Raw genomic sequence first — 12758 nt, 5'->3', positions numbered from 1 at the left:
TGAACATGTGCACGGAAAAATAAGTAGCTCATGTTAATCACAGACACAAAACAAAATTACATGTCTTTCATCAAGGAAGTTCTACACACACTTTTTATGCATTTAGCAATGATAATTTTAACTCCCCTCTGCCTAACCCTGCTAAGTAGGCAGAAAGCTCGTATAAAGCTTTTTTGTCTGCACATGAAAAATTCTCTTTCTTCCCACCTCCTCCATCTTGATTGGTGACTATTGAAAGATCAGTCGCTGCTTAACAAAAGCGGAGGCAATCATGCTCCTCTGCACCTTGTGTAAAATGATTCATTTTCATTTGAAAGAGAAAATCTGAATGCAATTTAGGAAAGTTTTGTATTTTTCTCATGTCATTATCAGCGAGTGTTGAAGTCATACTGTATGATTAATGCAAGCAATTACCACTGTAGCATGTTATAACTGGAATTATTTATGACTTTATTGCTTTTGTTTGAGCATGACAGAGTTTGTTTTTTTTTTTTGTTTGTTTGTTTTGTTTTTTTTTAACCCTCCTCGTTCAGTTTATAATGTTTTCGTCATGTGTATGTGGTGGACTGAATGATTAAGAACCCAGGATTATGTGGGTTTGTGCATATCTGAGAGCTGACATCAAGTTTCACACCGGATTTGCACGGGAAACAAGACATACAATACCATTAATTATTCAGTAGCTCCTTATTACAGAAGCATTGTTCTAATAATCATTTCCTCTCAATGTAATATACAATGACTTATTCATGGTATCGTGATGTTCATGCTCAGCGTTGAGTCTCGTTATTTCACAGATGTGACATCGCCTGGTACTTTTTGCTTTAAATCTCATGCGTTCAATTTCCTACTCCCTATGTGTATTAACCTGACATTAGCCTATAGTCACTAAAATTCTAATTTCCCATTCTTATAAGCAGGAATCACTAATTGTTAATTACTGAACGGGTCGCATGGTCACATCCAGAAATTAGACGGCCCATGTAATGATTGCTGGTTAATATGGCTCAATAGTCAGTGTCAGGGGTCTGGTACTCCAAGATCACCAGTTCAGAGACTTCACCACCGGGGTCCTCCTCTGTCCCCTGCATTGTGTAATGGGTTCTGATTTATCAATTACAAGACTCTGACCCCCGTTAAGGTTTTTGAACCTGGCCGATCGTTGCTGAGGATTAGTGATGTTAAGATATATTACTGAGTCTCACCTATTCTCATGACTCTGCCCTACTTTCTGTCTCACCCCCTCACGTCCTTCATGCTTCAGTGTGTCCCGGGAGACCATAAGAAGCAAGAAAAAGTCAGACTACAACCTTAACAAGACCAATGCACCGATCCTCACCAACACCACCCTCAACGTCATCCGGCTTGTCGGTGAGTCCCTCACACGCACACACACAGTACATACTCTAACTCTCCGTGAGAGCTTCCCAGCTGCAGTGGTCATCCTCTCCAGCCTGCTGAGGTTTCTATTTAGTCACTATTAAAGCCAGCAGCTCTTTGCAGTCGGTACGCTCAGGTCTCTGCCGCCACCTGTGTGACGTAGCTGCACTAACAATCGTTACCCTTCAGCCTGAGCTCTGACCTTCCATTTCCAAAGAGGTGTTCATACATCTTTGTGACGTGGATTTAAAGACATCTTGGCCTCTCCTTGGCAAATCATGCCCTTCTCAGATATGACCCTCTTGAAGTGATTTTCATCATGTGTGGAAAGGAATTAGACTTGGCAGTTATCTCTTCTGTGTGGTTCGTATGGCGTGAATAAATCTTCTGCTATATGAATTAATTTGATAACTCAGCTTGATACAGATCTGACATTATTCTTAAAAGGATACTTTGCAGATTGTTAACTAGCTTTGTCTCGTAACAGTGTGGCTAGTATGTGGAAAAGAAGTGCGATAAACTTTCTTTCAGTTTTATCAGCATCCATATCTCAGTGCTCATATCTCTGCTCAAATGTGTCATCCAGTAGACTTTAGCTATTGACTTAAAGCTTAAAGCTAGGACTGTTGCCTTAACTACAGCTTATACTTGAGCATTTTTGTATGCCACCACTGACACAAAGAGTGTGGAAGCGAACTGAGGGAGCGACGCTCCCTCCTCTCTCTTTCTCTTACTTTCAAACTCAGACTAAACTCAGATCAAACTGTAAAACTAGACAGTAGTGATCAAATATAAACCAAGATTCTGTGACTGTTGCCAAGTTTTTGCCTAAAATGTCTTAAGAAACATATTTTAGTGCACTGTTTAGCTGTAATATGAGGATTTTTGAACAAGAAGTGTGTGCTATACTGTTTAAAACTTTGCCTAAAAGGTTTTTAGAAACATATTTTAGCTTAATGTTTGACTATAAGTGGAGATTATTTGTTACCAGCCAGCTGCCATGTTGTTTACTGTGTTAAAATGGCCAAGCTCGCATTATGTCAACCACCAGTAGGAGTGTTTATTGGTGCAGTACGGCAGTGCATTCTGGTCGTTGTAGGTTTTCCACCTCTTGAGCAATAGTAAATTACACAGCTCTTTTCCTTTGTTTTCTCTGTTTATGTAGCACCAATTTCAGTTCAAGTATTTTGTCTTCTTTCTGCATAGAAAAGATTATCTTTCCAGCAGTGAACATTTAAAAAAAAGAAAAAAAAAATCTGGTCCCGCCAGGTGTTTTCATTTAGAGTGCCCATCTTCTTTTTACACTTCAGAGTTTGCTGCACATACAGTACAAAATACAATAATTGATTTCCTTTGTCTTGTCTACACAAAATTGGTGATATTGATTTAGAGCAAGTGGCAAACTGAGCTGAACCAAACTTTGATCCCATGCAATCACTTCTAATTCAGTCTGTGCAGCTCTTTGACGGAGTTAGATTGCTCCCCGAGTTCTCGGTGCACAACTCAAGAGAAGGGGCGTGAAAAATGAGTGTGTGAGAGAAATAGCGCTGCCTCAGTGGCACAGCCAGCTAGATTGAGTTTATTTCTTCTTTCTTTTCCCTCCATTCATCAGTTCTGAGTCAATGGTAACCTTGTTACACCCCTGTACCTCTGTACTTGTTGCTTTTATTACCTCCCTGCTAAATTGAATCCTTGCCCTTGAGTGTATGCAAATGCAGCGTGTCCCTGCTCAAGTTCCTCCCCAAAGGATGTGGTTCCACTTTGATTAACTTCTCGTAATTTAACTCTTTTAATCTCCTGTAAGATGTATTTAAGAACAGAGGCATTTCATTTGTTGTCAGCTGATACAGGGAAAAAAAAAACTTGAAATAAAACCCAGTATGTGTGTCCAGAGCTGTACATGTAGAAATGCAACCAGCAGTACATAAAGCTTGTCCAACACACTTCTTGTAACTGCTTATTTTCTGTCTCTATCTTTGCACAGGGAAGTATATGCAGATGATGAACATTCTGAAGCCCATCGCCTTCGATGTCATCCACTGTGTGTCACAGCTCTTTGACTACTACCTGTACGCTGTATATACATTCTTTGGACGCAATGACATGGTACAGTATTTTTTTAATCACGATGCTACTGTTTGATTAAACACTGTATATTTATGTTAAAGAGCAATGTAACTGTCTCCACTGTCAACATACATATGTGATATAATGTCATTTCCGTAACCGCTTAGCCTGTTGGGGTCGCTGGGGGCTGGAGCCTATCCCAGCTGACACTGGGTGAGAGGCAGGGTACACCCTGGACAGGTCACCAGACTATCACAGGGCTGACACACAGAGACAGACAACCATTCACACTCACATTCACACCTACGGACAATTTAGAGTCACCAATTAACCTGCATGTCTTTGGACTGTGGGAGGAAGCTGGAGTACCCGGAGAAAACCCACGCTGACACGGGGAGAACATGCAAACTCTGCACAGCAACATGGAAACTCCACCCAGCTCTCCCGCCCTGGGTTTGAACCCTCTTGCTGTGAGGCGACAATGCTAACCACTGCACCACCGTGCCATGCTCGAGACCAACAAATGATAAAGCCGGGGGTTTTTAATACATGTCTGACATTTCCAGCGATGTTTGTTGTGACGAAACCAGCCAAAACATGATTTTTCCGTAACCCTGAACAGGTGGTTTTTGTTCTTAGACCTACCACACGTTAACCACAGCATTGTCACAACATAAAATTGGGTGTTTGTAATGACAAGTTGACATTGTTTGGGTTGTCTTGATTATGACAACTTGACATTAATCAAAGTGACATTACCAGAAGTTGTCTTTGTCATGACAAGTTGACATTAAATTTGTTTGGGATGTCCTTATTATGAGAGGTGCATTTCTTGTTAATGTCAACTTGTCATGACAAAGACAACTTCTGGTAATGTCACTTTAATTAATGTCAACTTGTCATAATCAAGACAACCCAAACAATGTCAACTTGTCATTACAAAAACCGAATGACACTTAATGACAGCAGTCATAAACGTTTATGACATGTACATAATGTTCATGACAAGTTCATGACAGTGTCATGTCACCCTTATGTAGATACCTTCAAGTAAAGTGTTACATAAAATTGAAAATTAAAATGCAAAGAAACATAAAGTTTCAACATATCCACTACATATGAAACATATAAACTTAACACATGAAACATGGTTCACGGAAACATACAGTGCCAGCATTTATTCTGGCAGTTGGGTTTTGACAAATTATTGTGGCACAAATGTGATGAAATTGTAACTTCACTGAAAGTTGACACACGCTGATGCTGAGAAATGAGACAGTGGCGTATTCTGTCGAGTCTGCAAGTGTCAAGACGGTGCTCTAGTGGCCCAGAGGTTCAAGGTTTCAACAATCATCAGCAATATCACTGTTCATCGTCGAGTATGACGTGCCCATCTCTCTCCCCTCATTTCCTGTAATCTCTCTACTGTCAACTTTTTTGATAACAGCATAAAATGCTCTTGGGGACAGTTTTATTATGTGTACCATCCATTACAGTGCTACTAATAATTAAGAAATGTAAGCTTCCACAAGTAATCAGGAGTTTTGTATTATTTTTTTTTTCCATTGAAATGCCTGCAGTTACATATAACTTCTGCTGTATCAGGGGTATGGAACTTTAAGAGAGTTGCCTGCATTCATTTCTAAAGATAGATTTTAGATTCTTTCACATTTATTAGGTGATATACATTGAAATGAGGGGAGAAAAAAATGCTGCCTCGTCTTTTTTCATTGCTGTCTCTCTCAGCATAAATTTAAGTTGAACGTTAGGTTACGGTGTGGGAGCCCAGTTTCCCCTGCTCCATCTTAAGACTATCATGTCGTTCATACTGTGCTACACAAAGAAAGAAAACAGTGTTTGTGTCAGTATCACCCTCGGGGAAGTGGTAATGATAGCAACAGAATGACTTCGGTCCCATTGAGGTGGGGGGATAAAGTGGATGAACGCTCCGTGGGGGCCGCTCTGCTGCACATTATTGACGTCTATGTGTGTGTGTGTGTGTGTGTGTGTGTGTGTGTGTTTGTCACGGGGAGATGAGGGAAGAGGACACGCTGGTTTGACAACTTGTCAGGAGGTCGCTTTTCTCGTGTCTTAATCTGACCACTATGAGTTAATGGACAGAGTGTGAGTGTGTTTAATGCCTTTACTCATATCGCTCTTTCTCCTTATCACTGTCTACTCTCTTCTCCTCTTTACACATATACTATATGTCATATGCTCCTTCCCACCCTTCTGCTCCTTTCACATAGCATCACATCTTTTATCCCTTCTGCTTTTTCCCCCTCACTGTTCCCAGGCCATTTATTATCTCTCTGTCTGCATCTCTCTCAAACTCTCACTTTCTTTTTCCTGTGTGGGTCTACTCCTCATTAAATGTAAAATCGTGAACTGGCCCATTTCATTAATAGTCTTACTCAAAGAGGCACCTACAGCAAAATGCTAATGCCCCTATGAATCTTTAAAAAGCTTGTGGAAATTGCTATGCACATATGCTGGTATTCTGACCTAGGCTATGCTCTCTTTACACCACTGGAATCAAGATGGAGCTGCTTAACTTCTCCAGTTGAAGAGTAATGGGTGACATTAATATTTAAAAGGGTAAATACCCCATTATCTGTGTATTGGTCCTGTCAAGTCAAGCTGCGCTATTGACTCTTGTCACACACATGCTAAAGATGCACAAGAGAGGCAGAGTTACAATTAGGTATTTTAAAAAGTGATAATGTTTCCAAAAAAAATATAAAAAGTTTGCCCCATTGGAATAACTTGGATGTTTCTCCTGGGTGTCTACTCCATGAAGAGTCAGAAAAAAGACACAGTAAGAGAAAGAGAATATGACATAATGTGAATTGAAAGATGGAGGGAAGATAAAGAAAGAAGACTATGTACTGTGCAGATCTGTTTTGCAATATGATGGCAGAAAGAAAAAAGAGAGGCTGGATATTGAAACGGCGAAGTGGGAGAGATGTGTTGAGTCAGAGCTGCAGAAAGAGAGAGATCAGAACAGGAAAGTATCTGACACGTGAATAGATTGCATCTCTGAAAAATGAGCAATAATGCAAGAAATGGTTCTTTATCATTCGAGACTCCTGACTCCCACAGACAGTTCCTCACAATGCCTGATATTCATCTTGCATGCACATGTGCGAGCCAAAATGTTTACACCATCAGAGTCTCCTGTGACGCAGAGCCAAATAAAATGCCAACCAACTCTCGCAACTGCTTCCTGTCTTCCTTCAGATAATTGTGACCCCGGCTGATAATATAATTTAAGATACTGGTATTTCACCGGTGGCCAGGTTAGCTTATAGTTGGAGTTACAATTTCCCCTTCAAATGCAAGGCCATTTAACTCCTTTGGGATGAGGGCTGTGTCATTAAAATAGTGCTCTTAGTGTTACACTTCCCCTAAAATTGGACTTTAAAAAAGGGAGATTGAAAAAAGAGGTCAAAATTGAAGCAGCAGAGGTCGAGATGTCCTGACTTCTTGACTTTAAGTCTCATAAAGCAACTCCACCACAGCTAGCTTTCATTAGGTCCTCCTTGCTTTCTAAGTGCCCCCATCTTTAAAACCTCAGAAGTTTTTATTATAAGCCTTTCAGTCTTAAAGGAATACTTCACCCTCCAAGATAATCATTTGTATGTTTACTCACCTGGTGTCATGTTGAGTTTTTGAAGAAACCAGATTTTTCTCACATGCTTCTGGTGAAACTCCAACTATAAGCTAACCTGGCCACCGGTGAAATACCAGTATCTTAAATTATAGTCTTCAGCCGGGGTCACAATTATCTGAAGGAAGACAGGAAGCAATTGCAAGAGTTGGTTGGCATTTTATTTTGCTCTGCGTCACAGGAGACTCTGATGGTGTAAACACTTCGGCTCGCACATGTGCATGCAAAATGATTATACTAGGCTATACTGTATTTGTGTACCATAGAGGATCATCAACGCAACAAAAGTAGGCTACTGGTTGAGATACAAGTGTCATAGAGAGGAGAGAATGAAACACCATAACCTCCTGTTATTAACTCTGGGGTCCGGGTTGTGTGGGGAGCTTTCCGCGGTGCTGAACGGCTCCCGGCAGACGTATTTCTGCCTTGATGGTGCGCCGCGACCGGCTCTGGGTCAGCTGGGAAAGGCTTGAGGCGGAGCAGGCTCACGGCTTATGTGTTTGCCACTTTCTTTTTCATTTTAACCCACACCATGATCTTTTCCTGAAGCTAACCAAGTGGTTTTTGTGCCTAAACCTAACCAGACCTTAACCACAGGGCATCATGATGATTTCGGAACAACGGGACTTCGGAACAATGGGTTTAATATGGTCGGGACAATGGGCTGTCGGACCAATGGGCAGACCCCCTCTGATGGGGAACCGAACTGAAAGTGAAACTTGTTGCTGCTCTCTTCAAAGCCAGACTCCATTGAGAAAAACAGTAATTTTACCTCGCTGAACACGGAAGCTGCTGGTCTACTGCTGCCTTGATTGGCAGTTTTGTGTGTGTCTGTGTTATTGTGTGATTTTGCTGAATCTGAACGAACCCTTTAAAACACCAAAGTAACACACACGAGCTAACTGATCGAGGCAGTGGTACATCAGCAGCTCGTTTGTTCAGTGACATTAAATTACTGTTTTTGTCAATGGAGTCTGGCTTTGAAGAGAGCAAAGTTTGACCTTCAGTTCAGTTCCTCATTGGAAAGGGCTGTCTTTTTACAGGTACTGAGCATACCACTGGAGAAATGAGACCAGTGCTGTGTCTGAAATCACATACTTCCGTTAGTACACTTCCATGTAGTATACTATGTGCATTATGTACTTATTGGGGTAGTGCATGAATTTCAACAGGGTAATGTTGTCTCAAACCAAACCGACCACAAATTAGCTAGTTGGCAAACTAGCATTAGCATTTGCGTTATCGTTTGCTTGTACCAAATCATTACAGATGGCTAAATTAACCCAATTAACATACTGCTGGCTTATACCCGGCAACAGTATAGTGGTGCTTAGAGCAAAAAACACATGTATTTGTACAATGCAGCAACGTTCACGGTCGCACAGTCCTCGGCCATTTCCAGTTTGAAAAGTGGTTCTTACCCTTCCGCTACGTAGCCAAGATGGTGATCATCGAGGGCGAGAAGTGTCCATAGTTCCACACTCAACTTCTTGACCGTTTTGAGTGCACCATGCGGGTACTCATAGTGCACTGCATTTTTCCATACTTCCCAGTGTGAATGCACTCATGCACTCAAAATATTAAGTGTAAGTACAGAAGTACAAGATTTTAGACACAGCAAGAATTTTCTTTGAGTTTGGATTCTTCGTTCATTGTAGGCATGCAAGAAAAACAATGTTTTCTTCACAAACTCAGCATAACACTGGGTGAGTAATTCATATACAAATGATGATTTCGAAGATGAAGTATTCCTTTAAGCCCACTGATGACATCATCAAGGTTATCTCTGATGACACTGGGTTTTTTTTTTTCTTCTTTCAAACCTTGGAAATCTTCCTCCGGGGACAGAAGACATTATAGAACTATTTTCACAGGCTGTGTAGCCCTAATGGTGATACAGAAACTGAACCTCTCAAGGACGTTTTCAAACATCACCACGCTTTGTATCACATCTGAGAGATGTAAAAAGGACGATGTTGAACTGGAAGCATGTTTCAGTTCAAGGACAAGTGCAAGATAATGTGGGAACACAAAGTAGACAGCCACTATGTATCCCAGTAACAAGGTTCAACAGCGATTGGATATTTATGCGACAGCATAGTTTTTGATGTGTAGAATAATTCCACCCATTACTTTCATTACTAATTGTTTTTTGTTTTGTGTTTTGTATTTTTTTAATTTGAGATTTTGCTTTTTCCTCTCTGCTGTCCATTCATTGCCCAAAGCCCGTCCCAAGCCCGTCTTTGCCAGCTCATGGCGGTAGGGACGCAGGCACTGCCAGGGTGGTGGGCCCTGCTTGCTTGGTAAGAGTAGATCTCTGGAAGCATTATGACTCATACACAAGGTTTTTCCCTGCCTTGTGAGTGCAAAACACTAGTCAACACTTGTGGTGTGGTTGATTTGAAGCCCTTAAGGTGTGCGTGATTTGCTTTCTCAAGTGACATCGAAAACATCTGAAATGGATTTCAGAGGCTTTTAGATGTTGTGTTTGCTGTGCTGTCTCCCTCGCCACGCTCCTCTTTTACCTCTCGTCTGTCATCCACTGTAGCTGATGTGATTGTCTGAGTTTGATGTCTGTTCCTCCCCGTTACTCCTCCCTCTTTCGGATAGGACTCGACTAGAAGCAGAAAGTAAAAATTCTCTCGTCTCCGACTACGTGAGATGAAAGCAGATGTTGCAGTGTGTATGTGTGTGCGTGCTTTCACACTCTGCTGAAGTGTGTGTTCTTATAAAGGAACGTGTTTTTTGCACGGTGCCGACACTAACTGTGTGTGTATATGTGTGTGTATTCTACAGTATGAGTCATCGGGTCTGGGCCTTATCAGCAGCAGACTGAGAACCACACTGAACCGGATCCAGGAGAGCCTCATTGACGTGGTGAGACTGTAACTCTCCCTTCCTCTGCTCCCTGTCTCACTTTCTCTTGTACTGTTTCTCTCTCTCTCTCTTACCATCCCTCGTTACCTCATCGCCTGTCTCATTTTGTGACACAAACATGCTCTCCTCTCCCTTTTCCTTATGTGCCTCTCTCCTCTTTATGCCTCCACCTGCATTTTTTTGCCCATCCACTCTATCCACCCTGACCACACGTCTGATCCCACAGCCCGTATCACCACAAAATGCATTATGGGTCGTCATTATCTGGCCAGTGGTCACTCACACGTACACACACCCCTCTGTGTAAGTGGACACACCAGGGTGAATGCGTGTGTTATTCCATTAGGGTTTTCAATCACTGCTCCCCTCTGTAAAACTACATAGTGACAATTAGTCTGGTGCGGTCCACTCGCTACACTTCTGTCTGATAGTGTGTCTTTCTGCAGTCTGTCTCCTCTGATACACGATGAAGCGGGTGTCATCTCTCATTTCTGCCTTTTATTAGTCTCCATATCAGACAGGTGTGTTGGCCTGTGTTCACAGAAGCCACACTTGGACTTAAGTTTGGCCCTAATATGCAATACCATTGAAGTTTTGCACCCCTGCAGGGGATTATGGCATTGTGTAGATGTGTTGGCGTGGTCTCTCTTTGTTTTTACTGAGAAAAAACAACCAGATGTGTCCCTTGAGTCTAATTATGATAGAAGTGTGAGTGAATGGCTCACTGAGCTGATGTTTTCGTCATCCTGCCATGATTTCAAATCTGGATACTCAGACTTTACGTTTATGTATTTACAAATGTAATCTGTTATTTACACATGTTGGTTATGTACATTACTATTCAGAGGTGCCAAGTTCAGAGGCTCTGGAAACCAGACATTAACTCAGCTTTTAATTTAGCTCAGAGTTGCTGTGTCAGAAAATAAAGAGGCCATAATTGCTTATGCATATTGTAATTGGATTTTTTTTTAATCATATGTCACAATATGTGACTCACAATCTGTTCTGAAAATGAAGAAGAAAATATATTCTTTTCCCATAGTACATCCTGTTTTTCATTTTCTGAAACCCTGTGGGGCTTTCTTAGGGTGTCTGCATGTCCTTAAAATGTCTTAAATTCTGTAAATATTAGGCCCTAAAGCCATTAAATAGTCTTACATTTGAATTTCTGAGGTCTTAATTGCCACAAACCTTTTAAGCAGATGCTATTTGCACCCAGTTGTGTATTCCTGGGCATCCTAGGTGGCAGCATCGAAATATGACGTTAAAGGTATAATATGTAGTTTTTCCACATAAAAATGTCTAAAAACGACTAAACCAATATTATATATTTTGTTAAGAAATGTATTGTTTCCAACAATTTTTCAAACCCAGATAAATATGAAATATTAATAAAAGTTACGGACCGTGTCATTAGGTCGCATGTCAATGGCGACGTAACTCCAGTTACCATAGCCATTAAATGAAGGAGAAAAAGAAGAAGCAGACCGGATGAGACATCAGAGAATGAACGTTACTGTTGCTAGGCTAAGCTATCTCGTCATGGATCATGATTATGCGTTGACGGTTGCTACACCTTCTGACAACGAAGCTGTCCCAGTAAACAAGCCGTAAAACGGAAAGTACGGGTCAACCAAGCGATCCCAGAAGAATTTGGGATACGAAGAGAGCTAAATCAAGGATAAATATTGGTGTGGCCTTTCCGAGATGGAGAGAGCTTCGTGAAAATCTAGGACTACAATTTGACGCCGACCTCACGTGTGTTCTACTAGACAGGTAAGCAAACATCTGGCTGATGTTATCGAAATATTAATCATTTCCATCAGTGTACTGCAAGCACTGCTGCCCGCCGGGGCACCAGCACTCTGGCCAGCGGCCGGCAAGAAACGTTACTATTGATAGTTAGATCAGAGTTTGACAATCCGGTGTAGGTACCAGATCGGCTTGGGCTGCTACACCGGCCAACGGACCCCATTTGCATAAGGTGAATATAACTTCAGTAATATACCTCGTCCATGAGCATTTCTCTGCTGCTGAAGCTCGCTCTGCCAAAAAAACTGCCACAGTCGGTTTCGGTTTCACGGAGTGAGGAACGTCAGATCTGTATCTGTTATATGACTACAACTCCCATGATCCCACGTTACTTCGTGACATCATCAAACTCCGTCTTCTGTTATTATTTTGGTTTGAGACCCCCAGCGGCAGAAAATTACATATTGCACGTTTCATGCAAACCGGTCTATTCAGCTATTCTGCTAAAGTTTATGTGCACAATGTGCATTCAATTCCTGTGCCTAACCCATTCACCCACCGTGTCTTGCTTCCTTCAGAGATTGTGTCGCTCTACCGGCAGTACCGGCAGTACATTTGTGACTTTTTCCTCATCAATTTACCACTGAAATGTCAGAGAATATCTGAATTGGCACTAGCGGAGGGAGCTCGGAGTAGAGCCACTGCTCCTTCGCATTGAAAGGGATCAGTTGAGGTTGTTCGGGCATCTGCCTAGGATGCCTCCTGGGCGCCTCCTGCTGGAGGTGTCCCAGGCACGTCCCACTGGCAGGAGGCCCCGGGGCAGACCCAGAACACGCTGGAGGGATTACATATCTCGCCTGGCTTGGGAACACCTTGGGGTCCCCCAGGATGAGCTGGAAAGCGTTGCTGAGGAGAAGGATGTCTGGGGTGCTTTGCTAGGCCTGCTGCCCCCCCAACCTGGCTCCGGATAGAGCGGATGAAGATGGATGGATGGATGGATGGATGGATGGAT

General features: G+C 42.1%; 1 protein-coding gene across 1 annotated transcript in view; it reads left to right on the top strand.

The window, feature by feature from the left end:
* The window catches only part of vps50 (VPS50 EARP/GARPII complex subunit), a 139286-nt gene that overhangs the window by 87856 nt on the left and 38672 nt on the right, over window positions 1-12758 (top strand). The window contains exons 20-22 of the mRNA XM_049602366.1: window positions 1265-1371; window positions 3365-3486; window positions 9914-9994. Of these exons, the coding sequence (XP_049458323.1) occupies window positions 1265-1371; window positions 3365-3486; window positions 9914-9994 (310 nt within the window). The remainder of the gene's footprint in view (window positions 1-1264; window positions 1372-3364; window positions 3487-9913; window positions 9995-12758) is intronic.

The sequence above is a fragment of the Epinephelus fuscoguttatus genome, linkage group LG17, assembly GCF_011397635.1.
Source record: "Epinephelus fuscoguttatus linkage group LG17, E.fuscoguttatus.final_Chr_v1".
In the NCBI taxonomy this organism is placed as follows: Eukaryota; Metazoa; Chordata; class Actinopteri; order Perciformes; family Serranidae; genus Epinephelus; species Epinephelus fuscoguttatus.
This window is presented reverse-complemented; position numbering and strand designations above follow the sequence as displayed.